Source organism: Rhinatrema bivittatum, chromosome 8 (genome assembly GCF_901001135.1).
Source record: "Rhinatrema bivittatum chromosome 8, aRhiBiv1.1, whole genome shotgun sequence".
Classification (NCBI taxonomy): domain Eukaryota; kingdom Metazoa; phylum Chordata; class Amphibia; order Gymnophiona; family Rhinatrematidae; genus Rhinatrema; species Rhinatrema bivittatum.
Window position 1 is genome coordinate 96874180 of NC_042622.1, and position 24696 is coordinate 96898875.

The 24696-nt window shown below is 43.5% G+C and overlaps 1 protein-coding gene across 1 annotated transcript in view; it reads left to right on the forward strand.

Annotated features, from left to right (window-relative positions):
* QSOX2 (quiescin sulfhydryl oxidase 2) overlaps positions 1 to 24696 on the forward strand; it is a 245999-nt gene that overhangs the window by 152976 nt on the left and 68327 nt on the right. The window contains 1 exon segment of the mRNA XM_029611684.1: positions 4165 to 4294. Coding sequence (XP_029467544.1) covers positions 4165 to 4294 — 130 coding nt within the window.

The window sequence follows — 24696 nt, forward strand, 5'->3', positions numbered from 1 at the left end:
ACAAAGCAAATAAGCAGAAACGTGAGTGTTTACATGGTAAGCATTATATACAAAATTACGTGGTGTGTAATATAAGGCAAGTTATATTAAAGTGCAGTTAGCCGAGAAATAGTTCCTTTTTTGAGTTGCTGAAGGAGGCCGCAACCGCGGGGTATGTAACTGTGGGGGTGATCCTGCGGTTTCTTCAGGGGTATGCTTGGGCGAACAGCCAAGTTTTTAATTTTTTTCTGAAGGTGATATGGCAATGTTCCTGGCGGAGATCTGGCGGAAGAGAGTTCCAGTGATGCGGACCGGCAGTTGATAGAGCACGTTTTTCAATGGTGTTGTGGAGAATGGACTTTTTTGGGGGAACCTGGAGGGAATCTCTGTATGCAGATCTGGTGGGTCTTGCAGAGGCGTGTGGTTTGAGGGGTATGGTAAGCTGGAGCGAGGATTCCTGAAATAAGGTTTTGTGGATAATAGTAAGTGTCTTGAAGAGAATTCTGTGGCGAATGGGTAGCCAGTGGAGTATTTTTAGAATCGGGGTGATGTGGTCCATTCGGCGAGAGTTTGTGAGGATCCTGGCTGCAGCGTTTTGCAGCATTTGAAGAGGTTTGGTAGAAGAGGCCGGGAGACCTAGCAACAAAGCATTACAATAGTCAATCTTTGAGAATAGTATGGCTTGAAGGACCGAACGGTAGTCGTGGAAGTGTAAAAGAGGTCTTAACTGTTTTAGTACCTGTAGTTTATAAAAACCTTCTTTGGTGGTGTTGTTGATGAATTTTTTGAGGTTCATTCTGGAGTCTAGGAATGCCCCCAGGTTTCTCACTTGACTTGTTAGTGGTGTGTTGGTATTGAAGGCTAGCGGGTTATTATCATTAGGGGAAATGATTAGCAGTTCGGTCTTGGACGTATTGAGTACGAGGCATAGACTTGTGAGAAGGAGGTTGATGGTGTGGAGGCAGCTATTCCAGTAGTTTAGGGTGTCTGAAACTGGATCCTTGATGGGGATTAGGATCTGCACATCGTCTGCATAGATGAAGTATGTGAGGTTGAGATTATTGAGGAGTTGGCATAGGGGGAGAAGATATATGTTGAATAGGGTCGGCGAGAGAGAGGAACCCTGGGGAACTCCTTGTTTGGCAGCTACAGGGTGAGACTCTTTGTTGATTATTTTAACTTTATAGTATCTGTCGCTTAGAAAGGATTTTAACCAGAGGAGTGCAGCCCCTGAAATGCCTATTTCCATCAGACGGTTGATGAGGATTGTGTGGTTAACTGTGTCGAACGCTGCCGAGATGTCTAGCAGGGCTAGTAAGTATGATTGACCTTTGTCGAGACCCAACAGGATGTTGTCCGTTAATGAGAGAAGGAGAGATTCTGTATTTCTGCATTTCCTGAAACCGAATTGCGATGGATATAGTATGTTGTGGGATTCGAGGTAGTCAGTGAGTCTGGTATTGACCAGCTTCTCCATTAGCTTGGCTATGAAAGGTAGGTTAGCGATAGGGCGAAAATTTGTGGGGTTAGATGGGTCCAAGTTGGGTTTTTTTAGTAATGGTTTCAGCGAGGCTGTTTTTAAAGCATCCGGGACAGTACCGTTTGAGAGTGAACAGTTTATGATGTCGGCCAAAGGTTTGGCGATGATGTTAGGGATCGTGAGAAGGAGTTTGGTCGGGATTTGGTCTATAGGGTGCGAAGAGGGCTTCATTTTCTTGATGATAGATTCTATTTCCAGGGATAATGTAGTATCAAAAGATTCTAGAGACCATTTGTGTGTCAGTGGGGCATGGTTTTGGTCAGGAGGAGGCTGGGAGTTGGGAATGGGGTTGGAAGATAGTAGCGGGATAAGTAAATTTTTTATTTTGTTGTCGAAGAAGACTGCCAGCTCGGAGGATTTGTTTTGTGCTTCTTCTTCCGGGATGGCTGGAGGAATAGGGGTGGTGAGTGTGGCAACATATGAGAAGAGAGTTTTTGGGTCATACAGGAAGCCGTGTATTTTTTTGGCGTAGAAGTCCCTTTTGGTACGAAGAATAGTGGCCCTATAGTAGCTCATTGTGGTTTTGTAGGAGGCCCGTGCAGTGGTGGTGGGATTCTTCCGCCATTGTTGTTCTTTGTGTTGAAGGCTTTGTTTAAGTGTTTGTTATATGACACCGACTTTTTGATGTTTGTTATATGACACCGACTTTTTGATGGTAGTACGGGCGATAATTTTCCCTCACATTGATTATTGTAACGGTCTTTACATTGGTCTACCCAAATTTGTCATTCATTCGATTCAATTGATTCTGAATTCAGCGGCTAGAATTGTTTCATCTTCTAAACGTTTTGATAAGATCTCTCCTGTCCTTGCTAAACTAAATTGGCTGCCCGTTCAAGAGCGTATAGTGTTCAAGATTGGTATGACTGTGTTCAAATTACGTGCTTCAGAGTCGTCTGTTTGGTTTAATGCGCTTTTACGAATCTATAAACCTGTTAGATCTTTAAGATCTTCACAGTTGAATTTATTAGAAATTCCTACAGTTCGTCAGGCACGTCTTTTTAATACTAGAGAAACTTCTTTTTCTATTGCGGCTCCAGTCCAGTGGAACTCAATCCCTTTTGAAATCCGGGTGTTGGATGATGTTAAAAAATTCAAGATGGTATTCAAGAATTATTTGTTAACCCGTGCATTTAATAGTGCATAATTACAATGTCAACATGCTATAATTCTATTGTCAATTCATGGTGTGTCAACCTTTGAACTTTTCTGATGAGTTTACTCCATGTATGTAATACAGCGATTCTCTAGGGATATATCGTTAATGATAGTTTGGAATATTTTATGATAGTTTCTATGAAACTTATATTTATGTATGTTATTTTTATGTCATTGTTTTTATTATTATGTCTGTTTATTTTGTATATCGCCTAGGCCATTCTGTGTTAGGCGTTTAATAATTTTTTTTTAAATGAAATGAAAATGAAATGAGGCAGTATGTATGCAGGTCTCTCTCATGCATATTCATTAAAGATATCCTGAAAACCCAACTGGTTTGCGGCCCTCAAGGACCGGAATTGCCCACCCCTGGTATAGTGAGTGCTTTAGCACTCCTAATATTGAGCAAACTCCTTCACTGTTTCCAGGAAGGGATAATTTGTGTTGCGTTTAGCACTCCTCAATCATTTTGAAAAGTTGGCTCCTATATAAGCAGCTAATTGCTTATATAAACATCAACCAGTACAATGTATACCTTTGGCTCTTCCAGTTTTTGGTGCCAATTTTTTAAATTGTTCCCATAAAGCTAGCAGGATTGTTCTTGGATTGGGGGTGGACTGATTATGAAACCCAAGACACATCTCTGCTTCCAGTTCTAGGACAATCTCTTTCTCGACTCCACCCCCTCTTCAGCAAGAAAGAGAGTCAGTTATTGCACTGGTGGTAATATCTTTGTGTTAGTGTGTGAAAGCCAGTGTGGCAAGACAGATGCAACTATACAGGAGGAAGTGCTGAAATTATTGTAATCTGAGTGCACAAGCGGTGAGTCAGGGAATTAAAATGTTTTCTTACTGGTCTATGCTATACCTTTAAGGGGGTCAATTTTGTACAAGGGGGTCTGCAGACTTCAAGCTAATTTTTAAACAAAAACTATCTATGTACTTTTCCTTAAAAAATTTGCTTCTGCAAGGTTTGTACCTGCTTTAATAGCATGCAAGGTTCATGCAGGAAAGTATGCACAATGATTTGAACATCAAATCTCTGTGTACCTTCCTTTCCCCAATATCTATCCATTTCCCTCCTCTCCCAGAAAAATTTTCCATAGCAAACTTTTAGCTGTATTGTGGAACCTGGCTAGATTTAACTGCTGGGGGAGGGAATAGTTTTGTTTCCCTGATATTTACCTGGGTTACGTTTTAGTTACCCTGGTATTTCTACTTGAAAATTGTTCTCGAAATAAAACACAACTTTCTGTACTCAAAACAAATATTTGAAGACAAATGAACATTTGGAGGCAATGGGAATGTGCTGGATGACCTCTTAAGGTTTGACGTGTTTCTTCTATAGTTTCTTTGAAAAAAACAAAACAGTATAGTAAGATGTATTCTGTTTTTATTTATTTTCTTTTTTAGGGACAATTTATGCAACTGTAAGAGTTGGGGTATCTTTTTTAAGTTTATTTTTTACCATTTACTTTGTGTTTTTAGCTCTAAGCTGTACATGGCTGACCTAGAGTCGGGATTGCATTACCTGCTCAGGATGGAACTTGCCATTCACAAGACTCTGGAGGGAAACAAGCTGAAGACTTTCAAGGATTTTATCACTATCATGTCTAAGGTACAAACTATATGTGTCATTCCTTACTGTATTTGCATGAAGAAAAGTTATACCTGTCTCAAGCTTAAGATTATAGAAAATTTAATCTGTATTAGAGGGAAACCAGTGTGGCCAGAGTCTTGTTCATTATAAAACCGAAGAGCTAATTTGAAGTATTCCAGAATGGAAAAAAAGAGAGTGCTGTTGTCTTTTGTCTTAGCAATTAGACTGGGAGTGAAGCTGTGTGCTACAAGATAAATCTTGAAGTGCTAGGCCTGACCTGATGACTTGGTGATTGTGCTTTCCAGGAGATGCAGGTTGAGCTTCTTAGTTGTGCTGTTGCTGCAGCTGCTGTAGAGATAATGTTTATAGTCCTTGGGGCTGATGTATAACCCGCAGTTGGAAGCGGGTTGTATAGGCATTAACTAATCCCCTTATGCTCAGCGCCCGCTTTCTGTGCATATTTATTGCATCGGCCCCCTTGTGAGGTAGAAGAGACCCAATTTTTGTGCAACAGTGACATCTGTTGGCTAGGTTCTGGGTACCCATGTACCTGGTTCTTGAAGGAGATGCAGTCTGTGGCCCCTAGCAGAGAATTATCATTACAATGGCAGAACAAAAGATCTTGGGTAATTACACACAAATGGCTGCTGGTGCCATCACCAAATAAAGACTGATACCAATGGATGTGGAAGTCCAAAGGGGTAGGGCAGAGCTGATGGGCAAGCAAAATAAATCAATAAATCAAAATAAAATAAATCAAAATAAATCAGCAAAATAAATCAATCCTGAAATCCCTTGACCACTAGGTACAAAGAGTAAAATTTGGTTGACCTGTTGCAAACTTATAGGTATACCATAACTAGTAAGTATATAATTAGATTTTAAAACATGGCTCTTTCCATGTCTAAGTTATTTCATAGAATCATAGAGAAATAGGGCTGGAAGTGACCTCCAGAGGTCTTTGTCTATCCCCCTGTATCTAGGTAACATTGACTGTACCTTTAACAATCATCATAGTAACATATCATATCATCTAAGAGCTTTCAGTTCTGATTTGAATATGGTACTGTGGTTGTTTAGTCCATTTAAATATGTAGAAATAAATGTGAACAAGCAAGCTGCAGGTGATGCTACTTGCTTGATTGATTTTTATTTCAGTTCATTTGGGTGGACCAATGATACAATCATGATACTCTCTTCAAGACAGAAGATACTGCAAACAAGGTGTATAGTGGACATAGGCAAATATTCCTGCCCTAAAAAGAAGCCTCTTCTCCAAGTGCCAGTGCAGCTTGAATTAACTGTGGCAAATCAGAATACAATCTGAACTGCCAAATTGGCGTTCTGTGGATGCTAATGTCTTTTGAACCGAGAATGAAACTATATTTCTATTTCTGACCATATTTGTTCTTTTCCCTCTTGGTTATTTCATAATAGAAATATATGGAGCTAACTGTTAATAGTACACATTATGTGGCAGTTTCCACTGGTGAAAAGAAATGCCCTCTTAGTGTGGATAGCTGCTTAAAAATTGTCCTATGGACTTGTTCCATCCTACTCTACTGGACAGCAGAGCTGGTGCAAGTTGCACTGTTCTTACCATATATAATTAAAAAATATTTGGTAATACTTTTACATGAAAAAGCCTTTTCTAAGTATAGACTTCCAAAGTAAGAATAACACAACAATATGTATATTATAGTTACATGAAATTCTGTCATGCCAACCAGAAAATCTTGCAAAAAAAGACAATTGGAAACCATGTGGTATTAGGTCTATTATAATATATGTTGGTGTGGCCCTCAGAAAGCCATGAATAAATTGAAGTAGTTACAATATAGTAAACCTCCCATACCAAAACAGCATGCCAGCACTAAAACCATAACAGCTGTATCTATGAAAAGGTAGCATTGCAAATATTACACCAGGCCCTAAAAAACCAATACCCATCCCATTAGGAAACCAGAACAAGTCAAGCTGCTGTAGAATCCTATACAGAAACTGCATGCTAGCAGAATACCTCACTTCTGCTGTGAATCAAAGAGGTCTACTGACAGTAGCCCCCTTAAGTAAAAGAATTCATCAACCACTGATTGCTGTAGAGACCACTTATATGGCTGACATACTCTGATCTGCCAGCATGTTGAAGATGCTGGCAGATAGGTGGCCTGTAGAATAGCTTGATTTCTTTCCTCCCAATTCCAGATCTTTAGTACTTTGTGGCAGAGTAGCCATGATCCAGTTCCTCCTTGCTTGTTGACGTAAAATATTGCTGTTTCAATCAGGATGTTCTTTCCTTGAGGAAGATGCACAAAGTTTGATATAGCACATCTGATTGCTCATAACTCTAGAATATTCATTTGATAGCGGCTCTTGGTCCAAATACTTTGAAGAGTTTTGGTATGTGCTTCCTTTACATCCAAACCACACATCGTTTTGTCCTGTATATAAGGCAGGATAGTGCTGAGAGAGTTCATTGTTTAAATTTCTCTGAGTATATACCTATTTAGGTATCTCTAGTCGAGAATCGGCCAAAGTCCCTATTTTCTTGGGGATCAGGAAGTATTGGGAATAGAAACCCAGAAACATGTTTGGGACATTGGATTGGCTCTTTTGCTTATGGCTGAGAAGCAATTGGACTTCCAATCGAAGCTGCAATAAATAAGAAGGATCTTGAGTGCAGAACAATGTGGGAAGGATGGAGACTGGGAGAGAGCAACTGATACCCAGACTACACAATTTGGAGGACTCAGGGGTCCTTGCTGATCAGACACCACTCCTCCATGAAATGTTAGATTCTTCCCCCTACTGTGAGAGTTGGAAATGGATTGTTCAGAGGGATCAAAAACTAGGCTCTGGTTTGGGATAGGCCTGTTTAGTTTTTTGCTGACAGCGTTCTCTTTGTCTAGGCCTGGCTGGAAGTGGTGGTTGACGCTGGGTCTGAAGGGGCAGTAGATGGTAATGTTGAAAAATGTGGAAATATGGTCATTTGAATGGGTAGAAATGTCACATCATGGAGCTGTCAAGAGCAACTGCACTGCCACATTCTGGTCATTTTATCTGAGCAACCATCTCGCGAAGCTTTTTGCCAAAAAGATTGTCCCCCTAAACAAGGGGTTGTCCGCAAGTGTTTTGTGGACGTCCTTTCTGATAATTAAAGTAAGCAGCACTATGGAGGTCACTGGTTCTGCAATCTCCAGGCAAAGTTCGTTCACATTAGGCTAGGTGGAATGAGTACCCTGGTGCAATTTGACCCATTCTTCCACAGATGTAGGATGGGCTGTGTAGAGCTTCATTTCATTTCATTTACCTTTGATACAGTTTGTAGCCCATTGCGGATTATGGATTAGTCTTTTGAGCATGACTAGATTCTTTTTTTCCAATTTGACAATTTTTATTGAGAATAGTTAATCTATCCAACCATAACCACAAACAAGGATAAGCAATATCCATATCAAAACATCATCAAGTTACATTAAGTGAAACTAAATGATATTAAAGTAAATTAACCTAGGCTGAGATCTCTTTTCCCTTTTTGGTAACAGAAATTTCTCACAGGACAAGCAGGATGGTAGTCCTCACATATAGATGACATCATCAGGATGGAACTCAATCACGGAAAACTTCTGTCAAAGTTTCCAGAACTTTGACTGGCCCCTTACTGGGCATGCCCAGCATGGCACTAACCCTGCAGCCAGCAGGGGTCCCCTTTCAGTCTTCTTCTTTCCTCACAGCAGTAGCCTCGCGGTAAAGGAGCTCTGAAGAGATTCCGGACAGGAGTTTTCCTCACGGAATTACTAAAAGTTAAATTGTCCCACAGGGGTCGCTCCTCTAACTTTTCTCAGTCCGCGGTACTCTGGTAAGTTTTTACCCGTTTCCCGTCGATTATCGTCGAGTTTGGCCCTTGCGGCCTACTGGCCGTCGACCGTACTGCGGCTCAATTTTTTGCCATGGCGTCGGTTTCGTCGGTGCCAGGACTGTACCCACACCATGTCTGTCACAGACCCCCATAAAGTCTCTGTAATGTGTTTAGGACGCGAGCATGATGTCTTGACCTGCACCAAGTGTGCCCTAAGGACACCTAAGGGTCGCAAGGCCAGAATGGAGAAGATGGAACTTCTCTTCCGTGCTCAAACCCCGACTCTGTCCATTGCATCGACGTCGTCAGAACCGGCACATCAACTTCTTGACAGCATCGACCGGTGACCGACCGGCATCGATGACTTCTCGGCCATCAACACCCTCTACTCCCCCTCAGGATCAAGGGGATCGCAGGGAGAAACATCGCCATCGACACCATAAGACTCGGACCATCGAAGGAGCGAAATCATCGACCTCGCCATCGTCCGAGCCGCTGTTGAAGAAACCCCGTCCAGGAAAGGCACCGACCATTCCTGCGACCGGGTCACCGAGGCAACCCTCACCCGATCGGGGATCGGGAGCTGCAACTCCGCCTTTAACAGTGGTCCCTCCGGCTATGCCTTTGCCTCCTTCTGTTCTGGAGCTGGGGCTGCTTGTTCCAGGTTTCCGAGAAGAACTGGACCAGATGGTTCAGGAGGCCATCGACAAGGTGATGCAACGTCTTCAGGTTCCTCCGGCACCGTCTGTGGAACCGATCATCGACCCAATTCCGGCAGTGCTGGTACCGCTGCTATCCAGGATGGAAGCACTAGTGGCCGCCTTTCCACCGATGGATCCCGGGTCTCCAATGGCTCCGATGCCCTCCCCACTGACGACATCATCGGGAGGAGAAACACCGTTCCGCATCCCTCCATCGGGAATTCTGCCTCAGCCATCGATGCCGATACGTTCCTCACCACCGATCCAACCATCGGTGCCGATACGTCCATCGGCGCCACAGAGCCATCCATCGATGCCTATACCGGTGCCTTCGATGCCATCGTCGGTGCCTCCGATAATGCCTCTGATTCCTTCGGAGCATAGACCAGGACCTTCAGGTATCCAACCACCCTGTCCCCCTCTACTTCCTAGAGGAAAGGGTGTTGATCCTTATGATACCTGAGGAGATGATACCTCATCAGACACCGATGACTTACCTTCACCCAATGAGAGTAGAAAGCGTTCTCCTCCAGAGGACCTCTCATTTATAAATTTTGTGAAGGCAATGGCTGAATTGGTTCCTTTTCAATTGCAGAGGGAACAGGATGATAGGCACCAGATGATGGAGTTGCTCCAATTCCTGGATGCCCCCAAGGTAATAACCTCTATTCCCGTCCATCAGGTTCTTCTTGATCTCCTCAAGAAGAACTGGGAAAATCCAGGAACAATTGCTCCAGTATACAGGAAAGCTGACACTACTTATTTAGTACAGTCAGCCCCAGGTTTTCAGAAGTCACAGCTTGATCACCACTCTGTCGCGGTAGAGTCTGCACAAAAGAGGGCAAAAAGATCAAAATCTCTCATCTACCCCTCCTGGTAAGGAACAGAAATTCCTAGACAATATTGGTCACCGAGTATTCCAAGGGGCCATGCTCATCTCCCAAATTGCTGCCTATCAGCTTTATATGACCCAATATAACAGGGTCATCTTTAAGCAGATACAGGACTTCTCAGACTCCCTGCCTCAGCAATTCCAAGACCAACTACAAACCCTTGTAAGCAAAGGTTTTGAGGCAGGCAAGCATGAGATCAGAACATCTTATGACATTTTTGACACCTCTACCAGAGTGTCTGCAGCTGCTATTTCAGTGTGAAGGTGGGCCTGGCTCAAGCCTTCTGACCTTCGCCCAGAAGTGCAAGAACGGTTGTCCAACGTGCCTTGTGTAGGAGATAATCTGTTCGGCGAACAGATCCAACGGATGGTGGCTGAACTAAAAGACCATCATGAAACCCTAAAACAGCTCTCTTCGATGCCTTCCGACTTCTCCTCAAAGCAGCCCTTTAGAAAGGACTCTAGGAAGTCGTTCTACTGTCCAAGAAAGTCCTACCCGTCACCAGCCAGATCCCGTGCTACGAGACCTTATCAAAAACCTCAGTCTCGCCAAACCCAAAAACAAAAAACACAAGCAGCTCCCCAGCTGGGGCCTGCTTCAGGTTTTTGACTTCCACTTGGAGAGCAGCAGCCAGATTCCTCTGTCGCACATACCAGTGGGAGGTCGACTATGCCACTTCCACAACATGTGGCATTCAATCACAACTAACCAATGGGTATTGGCAATCATTGCTCAGGGTTACCATCTGAACTTTCTCGACCTGCCACCGGACTCCCCACCTCTACAGATGTGGAGAACATCCGATCACTCTATTCTTCTGGAGCAAGAGGTCTCCCTCCTTCTCTAGTCAAGAGCAATAGAACCCATTCCACACTCTCAGCAAGGCCTAGGGTTCTATTCCAGGTACTTCCTAATCCCCAAAAGATCGGGAGGTGTCCGTCCTATTCTAGATCTACGGGCCCTCAACAAGTACATCCAGCGAGAAAAGTTCAAGATGGTCACCTTGGGCTCGCTTCTACCTCTTCTACAAAGAGGAGACTGGCTCTGCTCTCTGGACCTCCAGGGCGCATACACCCCTATTGCGATAAGTCCAGCTCATCGCAAATACCTGAGATTCCTAGTAGGCCTCAAGCACTATCAATACCGAGTGCTTCCATTCGGCCTCGCGTCTGCAATACGAGTCTTTACCAAATGCCTTGTAGTCGTCGCAGCCTTCCTCAGGACACAAGGTGTTCACGTCTACCCCTATCTGGACGACTGGTTAATCAGGGCTCCCACTCAGCAAGCTGCTTTGTCGTCCCTCAATCTAACCTTACACACTCTAATTTCATTAGGATTTCTCGTCAACTATGACAAATCCTACTTACTCCCATCTCAAACCTCGTTCATTGGAGCAGACTTGGACATCTTGCAGGCAAAGGCTTTCCTGCCTCGACAACGAGCACTGACTCTCGTGTCACTTGCTCACCAGCTCCAGTCTCAACACGCTGCGACTGCACGCCAATTTCTCGTCGTCCTGGGACACATGGCGTCCTCAGTCCATGTCACACCAATGGCCCGCTTGACCATGAGACTCATATACTGAACTCTGAGGTCTCAATGGACTCAAGCTATTCAACCTCTGTTGGCCATTGTCCACGTCACTGACTCAGTCTGTCCCTCACCTGGTGGAAAAATCAGACCAATCTCCTCCAGGGATTGCTCTTCCAGGTTCCGAAACCTCAAATCATTCTCAACACCAACGCTTCCAACCTTGGTTGAGGAGTCCACGTAGCCGATCTGCAGACACAAGGCTCTTGGTCTCCAGAGGAAGCCAAACACCAAATATATTTCCTGGAGCTTTGAGCAATAAGATATGCTCTCAGGACCTTTCAGGATCGCCTGTCAAATCAGGTCATCCTAATTCAGATGGACAACCAGGTGGCCATGTGGTACATCAACAAGCAGGGAGGCACAGGCTCCTTCCTTCTGTGTCAGGAAGCTGCACAGATTTGGGCGGAAGCCCTCTCCCATTCGATGTACCTCAGGGCCACCTACTTGCCGGGAGTGGACAATGTGCTGGCAGACAAGCTGAGACGCATCTTTCAACCGCACGAGTGGTCTCTCAACCCCTCGGTAGCAAACTCCACCTTCCAACAATGGGGATATTCTCAGATAGACCTCTTTGTGTCCCCTCAGAACCACAAAGTGGACAACTACTGCTCTCTCATTCGCAGCGAACACTCTCAGCCCAGAGCTGCATTCTCCCTCTCATGGGCAACCGGTCTACTTTATGCATTCCCTCCACTTCCTCTTCTCTCGAAGACTCTTGTGAAGTTACGTCAGGACAAATGAACCATGATCCTGATAGCACCTCACTGGCCACGCCAAGTGTGGTTTCCAATACTTCAGGATCTCTCCATCCGCAGGCACATTCCCCTGGGAAAGGACCTGCTCCTGATCACTCAAAACGAAGGGTGCCTACGCCATCCCAATCTTCAAGCCTTGTCCCTGATGGCATGGATGTTGAAAGGTTAATCCTTCAACCTCTTAACCTTTCAGACTCAGTTTCCCATGTCTTCATTGCTTCACGAAAGCCTTCCATGAGAAAATCTTACTCTTACACATGGAAAAGGTTCACGTCATGGTGCTCTTGACCCCTCTTCCTGTCCAATCCCGAAGTTTCTGGACTATCTTTGGCATTTGTCAGAATCAGGTCTAAAGACCTCTTCCATCAGAATGCATGTCAGTGCGGTAGCCGCCTTCCATAAACGTATCAGGAATGTCCCTTTTCCTGTCATGTAGCCAGATGGACTCAGAACAAATGGGTATAGTATGCTCTTGCTAGCAGTTGGAGACGGATCTGACGTCAGCACGGGTATATATACCCCCACAGGAAGCGTAGCAACTTAGTAATTTCCGTCTCCAAAGCAGTTTGGAGAGCCTGCACGCTCGCTGAGCGTGTTTCCAATCTACTTTCTACTTTCTTCTTACCTTCTAGTGGCACCAGACTGGCCAAGAAGACCCTGGTACGCGGACATGAGAAGACTACTGGCAGGGGAGCCCCTTCCCCTACCTTCTCTCCGGGACCTTCTACGTCAAGGTTCCATCCTCCACGAGGATCCGGCTCAATTCTCTCTTACGGTCTGGCCATTGAGAGGGCTAGACTGAAGAAAAGAGGTTACTTGGAGCCCGTGATAGATACACTCCTCCGAGCCCGCAAGTTTTCCACTTCTCTCACCTATGTAAGGATCTGGAGAATATTTGAAGCGTGGTGCGACACTCATGGCACCAATCCACATGCGACCACAATCCCTATTGTTCTGGATTTCCTGCAAGATGGGCTTCAGAAGGGTCTCTCCCTCAGCTCCATCAAAGTTCAGGTGGCTGCACTGTCTTGCTATGGTCCCAGGAGGGATGGCAAGACCATTGCCACGCATCCAGATGTGTCTCGCTTCCTGAAAGGAGTTAAGCACATTCATCCGCCACTGAAGTGGCCAGTACCTTTGTGGAACCTCAACCTTGTTTTGGATTTCCTCGCGGGATCCACCTTCAGACCCCTTTGGGGCCTGTCTCTCCGTTCTCTAACCTTGAAGATGGTGTTCTTATTGGTGGTGTGTTCAGCACGCCGCGTCTCAGAGCTACAAGCACTGTCCTGCCGTGATCCCTTTCTGAGAATCACTCCAGAGGCTATCCATCTTCGCACGGTTCCCTCCTTTCTACCTAAAGTGGTCTCACAATTTCACCTTAACCAAACTATATCCTTGCCTACCACGGCGGGTTTGAAGAAATCTGAAGAAGGGCATTTGCTACGCCATCTCGACATAGGCAGAATGCTGCCCAGATATCTGGAAATGACACAAGAAGTACGAAAGACGGACCATCTGTTCGTCCTGCACAGCGGGAAAAGACAAGGGGAAGCGGCCTCTCGGGCCCACCATCGCCCGCTGGATTAAAGAAGTTATCAGAGCAGCTTACGTGGAGGCTGGGAAGTCTCCGCCTCTACAAGTTAAGGCTCATTCTACCAGAGCCCAAGCGGCATCTTGGGCAGAATCCAAGATGCTGTCGCCTGCAGAAATCTGTAAAGCGGCGACGTGGTCCTCCCTCCATACCTTCTCCAGGTTCTACCGTCTGGATGTCCAGGCCAGGGAGGACACAGCATTTGCGAGGGCGGTCCTACATGGTCCTCAGGCAGCCTCCCGCCCAGGCTGGGAGTAAAGCTTTTGTACATCCCATTTGTTCTGAGTCCATCTGGCTACACAACAGGAACATAAGAACATAAGAAAATGCCATACTGGGTCAGACCAAGGGTCCATCAAGCCCAGCATCCTGTTTCCAACAGTGGCCAATCCAGGCCATAAGAACCTGGCAAGTACCCAAAAACTAAGTCTATTCCATGTAACCATTGCTAATGGCAGTGGCTATTCTCTAAGTGAACTTAATAGCAGGTAATGGACTTCTCTGATAATCTCCTTTTCCTTAGTGTAGACAGATGGACTCAGCATCCCACCCAGCTGCCTGTGTACATGGGTTTCACCGATTCAAGGTAAGCCATGTCATCTGTTTCCATAAGAGCGTCCACTCTACCAGGTGTCGACGCCTTCCGGTTGGGAATGCTGGCGGTCTCCAGCTACTATCAATCGGTCAGGGGAATCCTGTTTCACTATTTCACTGAGCGTCAGTACACACATCCATATTAGCTTTTGCAAGGAAGATTACTAAGTTGCTACGCTTTCTGTGGGGGTATATATACCCGTGCTGACGTCAGATCCGTCTCCAACTGCTAGCACGAGCATACTATACCCATTTGTTCTGAGTCCATCTGTCTACACTAAGGAAAAGGAGATTATCAGGTAAGTAATCTCAACATTCAGGTGGCATCTGTTCCTAAAACCACTACAGCTACTTCAAAATGCCTCTGCAAGACTCTTACTAGGAACAAGGAAATTTGAACCCATCACCCCCACGCTGACTGTGCTGCACTGGCTTCCTGTACAATCCAGAATTCATTATAGTTTTATCTCAAATAATCAATATCAGCAATATTAATCAATGTTTATTAGAAGTGACAATGCAACACTACACACCATAGAGAGACCTAAAAACACAAAACAAAGGAGTGCTAATGGTACCTTCCACTCGAAACACGCACCTAACACAAATAAGAGACCGAATGTTTTCCAGAGCAGGTCCCAAGTTGTGGAACTCACTTCCAGAGTCAATACGTCAGATAACAGGTAGAAAGAATTTCAAGCATGAACTGAAAACATGGCTCTTTAGAAAAGCATATGATTTAATGTAAAAGACCAATACACTGATAATAATTACATCAGTACCAAAAATAATGTGAATGGAGTGAGCAGTAAGTAATGAATGGTGTGAAGTACATTTTTAGTAGGATTAGAACCTATATTTATTGTTAGGTCGACCAAGAAAATGCATGAATATGAACTAGATTGTATAGTAGCTAGTGTAATATCCTAGAATATTTGATTATGAACTTGAATATGTATACAATGTGGTATCGAACTAGAAGGTGAATGCTGACACAGTGTATGACCGTTGACCATGAATATGTTTGTGGATTTTGTAAATCGTTGTGATCTTCTTTTGGAACGACGGTATATAAAACTCCTAAATAAATAAATAAATAAATCAGATCCACCCTATCCTGGTCTCCAAGTTGGATATCTAACCACACAAGAGCATGGACAGACCAGGTGATGTGGCCCACTCATGCTTTATGTAAGGTGTGACTAATTCTCTTTCCACTAAGAAAAAGTCAGCCTGCGAGTAAGATGAATGAGAATTGGAATAAAAAAGAATAGTCCCTACTAGTAGGGGTGTTGCTTTCTCCACACATCCAATAAATTCCAGTAAAATTTTGAAATTTGGTTCACACTGAGTTAGTATTAATTGCTTCCCAGAGGAGTAGTCGAACTTTGCATTCCATGAAAAATTAAAATCTCCACCCATGATTAGCCTTCCCTCGACTTTAGTCAATAATACCTCAGACAGGGATTCAAAGAAAGCCTCCTGATCTTTTTTGGGGGCATACAAATTATACTCTAGTAAATTATTCTTTCCAACTGGAAAAAGTCACTAAAATGTATCTGCTAATCTGTATAAACTGATTTAATCTCACATTGAAAAATTTTGGAAAACAAAATGCCCACCCCAGTATATCTCTCTTGACTTGTGCTGGCAGCGAAAAACATCTGGAATATTGCGTGAATGTCATTAAACTCTGAAAGCGCTTTTTCAAGTCTGTCTCCTTGATCATTAACTATTGCTGCTTGTTGGCTAGAGCCTTCTTAAAACAAATATTTTGCACTTCTGTGGAGAGTTCACCCCCTTCACATTTAACAAAACAATTTTAAATTGAGCCAACATTGCCCTCAAGACCCAAACGCACATGCTGTGCCTTGATCAACCCAGCCAGCCAGCTATAATGACCTGCCACAGCCCTATATCTAAGCAGACTTCCCCTGCAATAGCTTCAGTACTCCTTCCTATCCCACCCCCTTCTTTTAAGTTTACTCATCTGTTCCAGTCATCTGTCCTACCCCATCCCCCAAACAATAGTCTGCTTGTGATTCTCCATTCTCAGCCCAACACCTCTCTAGAGGAAGTCCCATACCTGCCCGAATTCCCCATCTGTACCGTTTCTTGTGTAAAGAGATTGAAGTATCACAATAAATGAACAATAAAAATCATTCCACAAAACAAATCACTCAATACATGTGAGAACGTGAAAACTTCTCCCCCTGTGCTTTGCCAGTAACATTATAATCTCATAGCATTTAGAACACAACCCCCATATCGACTGAGTATGAATGTTAAAACATATAGGCATCCCGTAAGGAGCTAGAACTTTAAATAAAGAAAAGTAGCTGTAATCCAGCCTGTGATTAGTTTTCCAGAAATGCTGAAGATTCAAAAGTTAACTACTGCTTTTGACAGGAGGCCTGGACCACCAGATTGTCTAAAGAGACGCTTGCCTGCCTTGCTGGATCTCTGCCATTTCAAATGTGCGATACTGGAAGATTGCCTTACCAGACGTGATGCTAGCGATCTTTATGGGACTGAAAAGCCTGCATTCGTCAGTGCATCCTCAGCCTCTGTATATGATCTTGCCCTGGTAATTCCGCTGTTGATGGGGAACACAATTCCAAAAGGGAAGAGCCACCAATAATGGTTGTTTTCTTTCTGCATAACTTTGGTGACTTCCCTTAAGGTCCTGCCTTCTGCGAAGCATAGTAGGGGCCAGATCAACAAAAATTGAAATAGGATGACCCTGCCATTCCCAGGACATCTTCCTCACCAGTGATAATATTTTCTCTCTCAGTGTGAAACTGTGATAGCAAACTACTATATTACGAGGCCTGCTAGTAATTTGCAGGCCTAATACTCTATGTGCATGTTCCAGCAGTATCTCTGGCTCAGCCCCCGAAGTATCAGCTTCAGTTAAAGTAGCTTTACTGATAGCAGTGACCACAAACTTACAGTCAGCAAATTCTGGAGATTCTGGAACCCCCCTGAATCAAAGGTAGAATCGATGGGATCAGTTTTCAAGGTCCTCTGATTTATCCAACATTGCATGGTGTTTATTGCGCCACTCTTGCACTGAGCCCTGCAGATGTTCAGATTGGTTGTGTGTCTATCAAGCTAATTTTCAGCTTCATCAGCTCTGCGGCCAATCTCAGCATTTCTTCCCTGAGCTCCGCCACCATGTCCATGAGCTCCGATTTCATTGCCCACATATCTTTGCGGAGATTGCTGAACCAGGCACAAAATTCTTCTCAAGTTGGCATAGACTCGTGTGGATTTTTAGATGTCTTGACCGCCATCTCCACCTGAATGCCCGGGCTTTCGCAGCCTGCCTCGAGTTCAGCTCTGCTGTCACTATCCAATGCTGCGCCCGCATTAGCAAAAGAAAAGTGCTTCAAATCAACTGCTTTCTTTTTCATCACCATTGCAGGTGTTTCTAGCACCAAACCAGCCAAAAACCTCCAGCTGTGAGCTGCTGATGAGAGATACCAGAGGGGATTATGCGCGACAGAATCGGGAGCTCTCAGTCAAGCTGCCATTAAGACCACTGACGTCATTTCCTCCATCATGGCTAAATTCTGATACCAAGTTCTTGTTAGTTCTGTTTGAATTGAGTTTTAGATTTCCTTTACACCTTTTTTTGCATGTTTTGGCAAAAAGTTTGTGTACTTCATTTTTCATTAAATTAAATGAGCTATGTTGGCAAAGCAGTCTAATCAGTTGCATCCATAGCTTCGATGGGGTAGAGTGTTTGGACATCTTGGATGCCTTGATATGCTTCGACAGATCTTTTGAGGTGCACTTTGACCTGTGCCAGATTCCTCAGTGACATTGGGTTGGTTGCTTTGGAGGTGTGCCATTGGTTCGTGCACTGTGCATCACAGATCATATGATATAGAATCCTGAGCACTGTTTGACCACAGAGTAGATACATCGGTAAGCATTGAGGCTATTCATTTCTGTGGCATTGGATCATCATGCATCAAGAGCCTCGGAAGCCTGTACATTGAGCACCTTGATGTGCCATGCATCAAAACATCTTGATGCATCTGAGGAACAAGCATTGGGCAAGTTGGTTCACTGTTCATCAATTCTGTTGGCACCAATGGCACTGCCTTAAAATGTTTTGTTTTTCAATGTAGGCTGTAATGTCTTTGGTGATTGCTGCTTTGTCTGATGCAGGGCAGGTGGTAAAACTCAACCCCGCAGTTCTGGCCTTAGCAGACAAGGGAATTTTTGAAGAGCTCCTGCTCAACTCTTTTTTTTTTTTTTTTTTTTCCCGGCGAGGCAGATGAGGCTGCACTGCAGGCAATGAGGACCTACCTCAACTCCGGAGAGATTTTACACAGCTCCTCGATGTGAAACACCCTGAACAGAGCAGCAGGGTGTTCTCTAGTCTTTCCCCTTCTGGCAGGGAAGTAAAGGGGAGAGTGAGTCTGGAGTAAACAGAGCAGAGAACAGCCATCCAGCTCTCTAATCCAGCCCTTTCTTCCTGTTGTTCCCCACCCTCACCTCCTTCTATTCCTGTATTGCAGGGAACGGGCATCTGGGGGAGGGCAGAATGGGGACCACTAGGGGGCTCATGGAAAATCAGGATTACCAGGGCAAAGAGAAGGATGAGATAGAGAGCCATATTCTCTCTACCCTCCTCTTACTTCTCAGTGATCCTACATCCACAGCTCCCACCGATGCTCAGTCCCTATCTGTCCTTCACTCACCCAGTGCTCTTCAAGCATAAAGAGTGTGAAGAGTGCATTTAGGTATTTTTTGTGTGTGTGTGTGTGAGAATTTTCATATCCAGACCTAGTCCTGCCCCTTTGCACCAGTCAAACTTGCTCTGGTCCTGTTCCACTTTACCTCCCCTCCCCCCCTCCCCCCAGTTCCACTCTTTTTTTTGTGTGTACAAATTAAGCCCTGCCTAAAGGGGTTGAGAACATTATATATTCTGTCAGTTTTAAATGGAAAAGATTCTCTACATGGTGTCAACACAATACCTTGGATTAATTCATGTGAGCCCAAAGAGTTCCTGAACTATTTACTCACTCTGCATCAGGTCTTGCCACCTCATCTGTGAATACATCTCTATGCCATAGCAGCTTACCATACACAAACTGAGAGTAAGCCAATCTCCACTTATCCTTTAGTATGTAAGCTCATGAAAGGCTTATGGCATACTAAACCACCGGTTGTAAAACCTTCACCATGGGATTTAAAGGTGGTTCTAGCATAACTTAGAAAGCTGCCGTTTGAACCATTGGAGTCAGCTTTGCTCGAATTTCTAATATTCAGGCCGATTCAGTACAGTGCGCTCCAATGGAGTGGAGCGCACTGTTAACCCACATTTGGCCACACATTTTGGACACGCTAGCTTTACCCCTTATTCAGTAAGGGGTAATAGCGTGTCGAAAATGCGCTGCCAACCCCCCCCCCCCCCCCCGAAACTAATAGCGCCCGCAACATGCAAATGCATGTTGATGGCCCTATTAGTTATTCCCACGCGATTCAGTAAGTAAAATGTGTAGCCAAGCCGCACATTTTACTTTCAGAAATTAGCGCCTGCCCAAAGGTAGGTATTAATTTCTGCCGGCACCGGGAAAGTGTACAGAAAAGCAGTAAAAACTGCTTTTCTGTATACCCTCCGACTTAATAATCATGGCGATATTAAGTCGGAGGTCCCAAAAGTAAAAAATAACTAAAAAATTAAAAAAAAAAAATTTTAAATCAGCCCGCGGCTCGCGGGTTGAAAACCGGGCGCTCAATTTTGCCGGCGTCCGTTTTCCAAACACATGGCTGTCAATGGGTTTGAGAACAGACACCGGCAAAATTGAGCGTCGGCTGTCAAACTCGCTGACAGCCGCCACTCCTGTCAAAAAAAGAGGCACTAGGGACGTGCTATTGTCCCTAGCGCCTCTTCTTACCGCGGGCCCTAATTTGAATATTTTTTTTTACTGAATCACGCGCACAGGAGAGCGGGCACTTGCCCGCTCTCCCACGACTTTTACTGTATCGGCCTGATTGAAAGTTATATTCCTCGTAGCAATCACATCAGCCGGAAGTCAAACTTCAGGTTTTGGTTCATTATCCTCCTTATATGCATTTCTTCCACAATAAGTTAGTACTTCTCACTCATCCTAAGTGCCTACCAAAAGTAGTATCTGCTTTTTGTAGAGCGAGTAGTGGATGCATTTGAATGGCTTCCCAGTGGTAGTGGAGACAAAAATAGTATCTGAATTCAAGAAAGCATGGGATAAATACAGTGGATCTCTAAGGAAGTGATGATAATTATAAAGCTATATTAATTGGGTGGATTAGCCATATAGTATGTTTCTGTGTTTCTATTTTTAATCAATCCATTATATTACCTATGTTCTCCCAGAGACAATGCACTCATGAAGGTGAAAAAAATCCTTCATATTGTGGACTCTAAAAGGGCACTGACCTGTTATAAGAGAATATCTCAGCTTCATCATCTTGTTTCTCAGCTCTTTATCTCCTACTATCCTAGCAGTGGCTAAACTCACATTGTTCAACTGGCTAGCTGACTACATTGCACACTGCTACTCTAGCAGGATTACAGATCACAGATACCTTCAAGGCTCATCAAGTTGGAGCCATGGCTGCTGTAGTAGCTCATTTATGAACAATGTCACTTGAAGATATCTGCAATTCTGCAACATGATCGCAGTTTATGTCTTTGTGACCCATTACTGTCTGGAGTGTCTCTAACAGAGTGATAATAAATTTGGACGAGCAGTTTTGTGTAACCTGTTCACTCAGTAGTCCACTCTCCATGAATGGGGTCCAGGATGCTTACTCAGTAAACGCTTCGCTGAAGCCCTCAGGTTGGGATTCCCACATACTATGGCTGATTCAGCCCTGCCTATTAATGGAGCAAAGCAAGTTTGCTTACTGTAGATGGTGTTTTCCGTAGATAGGATGAGTAAGCCATGCTAAATACTTACTCGCCTCCCTAGAGAGTTAACTGTGTATCTAAAATCAACTGAGGGGGCTCATGAGAGAGTGCCCACGTGGGAATTCTTACATATGCTCAGAAGAGCAAAAGCTCTACTAGATGAAAGAGGTCCTTTCAGTACTTTCGAATAATAGAAGGACTAGGGGGCATTCCATGAAGTTAGCAAGTAGCACATATAAGACTAATCTGAGAAAATTCTTTTTCACTCAACACGCAATAAAGCTCTGGAATTTGTTGCCAGAGGATGTGGTTAGTGCAGTTAGTGTAGCTGGGTTTAAAAAAGGTTTGGATAAGTTCTTGGAGGAGAAGTCCATTAACGGCTATTAATCAAGTTTACTTAGGGAATAGCCACTGCTGTTAATTGCATCAGTAGCATGAGATCTTCTTAGTGTTTGGATAATTGCCAGGTTCGGCCTCTGTTGGAAACAGGATGCTGGGCTTGATGGACCCTTGGTCTGACCCAGCATGGCAATTTCTTATGTTCTTATTGTGTCACCACATGTCATGTCTAATTCATCCTGCCATTTATGGAAAGCACCATTTACTATATGCAAACTTGTTTTATCTGCATAAAACCTTTAAAAAGTGTCCTTAAAATGACCTGAATGAATGTCTCGAAATTAATTGCATTTGCACCTTTCTGAGGTGTGAGAGAGACAACCAGCTCTCATTTCCCTGTAAAAAGATTGCATGGGTGCACTCAGGAATAAGAGAGAGGATTGAGTGATAGATGAATTCTGAGTGAAAACCAGTCTGACAGGTTTTTACCCACTGTGACAGTCAGAGGTCCAAAATCTCTCACTGGCCTCATTTCCTTTAAGAAAGTGGAGTGCTAATCTGCCCTTCATATTATCCCTACAAACAAGCTCTTTTCTTCTGCTTGACCCCTGTCAGATAATGTAATTTATTTTCAGGGCTATTAAGAAGTAAACCGGGAATTCTTTTCTCTCTCGCAGAAAAACATTTTCTAAATTGCCATCTCTAAAAGGAGGAGTCAGAAGATCAAGTCCACATCAAAGGGACATTAAGTAGGAAATTAAATTGAAAGAAAAATGAGGAGAGGAGCTGCAGATGGAACTGAAGAGATGTAGGCTTATGTCCAGGATGGAAGCATTTACGATTATGAATTACTTTGGCAGATTGCCTTTGGAAACAGTGACGACTTAGTTAAATAAATTACTGAACAAGGTCCTGTATAGACAGGATACTTTCTTGGGACCATGTTCGCTATCAAATTTTAGTCCTTGATTTTTGCAATGCACATAGTGCCCCCCTTTAAATAGAATGTCTTATTATGCCAAGGTTTTTATGTACTCATGATTGTAGTGAGACCTTCTGGAGCAAGCATATATTACCAGAATAGTAATCTCAGCAATATTATAGGGGTGATTTTTACACTTCTCACCTAGAAAGTATCTGTGGAATTCATACAGTACTACATTTTCAAAGGGAATATAAGTATCTGCCTTCACTTTGAAAATTGCCAAAGTACCCACAGACTTTTGCATCTGCTTTTTGTGCAGGTAAAATTTCAATGGGAATGCATAGATTTGAAAATACCCTTTTCATGTGGTGTTTTTCAGTGCTCTCCTAATGTGGATAAAAGTACAGGTAGTATAAACCAGGTGTGTGTTTAATTGGATTGGGAAAAGACAGTTTGCAGTCAGCTGATTTACTGAAGTAAATTGGTATTTACCCATGTAAAGGACTTTAAAAATTGTCCTCTGCATATTCTTAACTTATGGTCAGGCATTTAACTTTTTCCTGATAATTATTTGACTGATTCATGCTGCCTGCATTGAAACGTATTGTTAAAGTAAAAGCTAATGAAATTAAAGGTGAACTATCCAAAAATATATCGGATCAGTATTATGTTCAGATTTTATTCTTGACAAATATTAGAGTAAGCTAGAAGCAGTGTCAGATTTTGACACCCCCCCCCCCCCCACCCAAGACTTTGGGACCCCCTACTTCCATAAATTGAATGATTATATAGATTATATAACAGTCAACCAACAGGCATGGTGGAGCCCCTAGGCATGTGCCTGCTCTGCCTGTTGGGTAGTCTGTCACTTACTAGAAGTAATATCTGTCCATGCTGTAGTGTGCTTATTATGAAAAGAAATTGAAAGCATGATAACTTAAGTTATCAATTTATATTAATATCAATGAGAAACTGTCATATTCTGAATCTCTATGGATTTCTTTGATGGAAAGTGATTATCTCCCTTATCAACAGGAGACCCTCTTAACCAGAATCAACTGAGTCTTTGGATTTTTGGCTTCCATGGTTCACTTGTTGAGGAAAAAAATCTCTTGTAAAAGTTTATCATGCTTTCAATTTCTTTTCATAATAAGCACACGTTTGTTGAATGGGTTATATCTGTGCAATATTCATAGATTAAGCACATAGAGGAGTATTTTGAGTTGGGAATAGCAATTATAATGAACTAATTTATTTTCCTTGAGTAGAATATGCATCTTTTTTTATTGAAGCAAATGCAAATTATCATCCTTAGATGAATCAACCATGCAAGACATACCACTAGGTGTACTCACATAAACTAGTCTTCAGAATGTAATGCTATCCTTTCATCCTGTACAGAAAAGAGAAAAATAAAATATTCTCTGAGGACAAGCAGGATGGCAGTCCTTGCACATGGGTGACATTATCCAGTGGACCCTGGCATGGAAAACTTGTGTAAAATTTCTAGAACTTTGACCGTTCCTCACTGAGTATAGCTATGCATGCCATTATACATCATGTCTTCACGGGAGTCCCTTAAGTCTGTCTTTTTTTGCGGTGCCTTTTATGTTGCAGTTTTGGTGCCTCACACTCCTATTAATGGACCTTTTGGTTTGCCATATTCACAGCGTTGTTCATTGTAGGATCCCGTAGTTTTGTCCTTTGTAGTTACCTTAAGTAAGGCTTTTCAGTCCTTTTAAGTTTTTATTCATTTCCATACTCTGTTACATGGTGTGGCACTGTTGGTGCCGGCTAGCCTTCAAGTCGCTGCTGCCATTTTGATTTTGCTTGCCTTTTATTTTGGTCAATTATATCTAGAAAATTACAGTGATACCCCTGGTGTGCAAGGACTCTGTTTATCACGGACCCTCTTGATAGATGTATACTGTGTCTGGGGGCATCGCATGATGTCCATTGGTGTCACAGATATGGAACTATCATTTTTAAAGAATGCTGGCCCTGAATGGAACCAATGGAAAAGCATTTAGGGCACCTAAAGACCAATCCATTAACATCTGTATCGGAGGCATCAACATGGAAGAACCTTTGGAGCTTCATCGTTGAAAAGAGCATTATTGGCATCAGGAGTCCATCTGTTCCCTTGGTGCTGACGGGTGATAGGGAACCCAGAAACATGCACTTGTCTGCCGCTTCCCAGTTGAAGCAAGTGCTGGGTTCCATCTTTCGATACCAACATTGAAAATATCCCATGCCACTT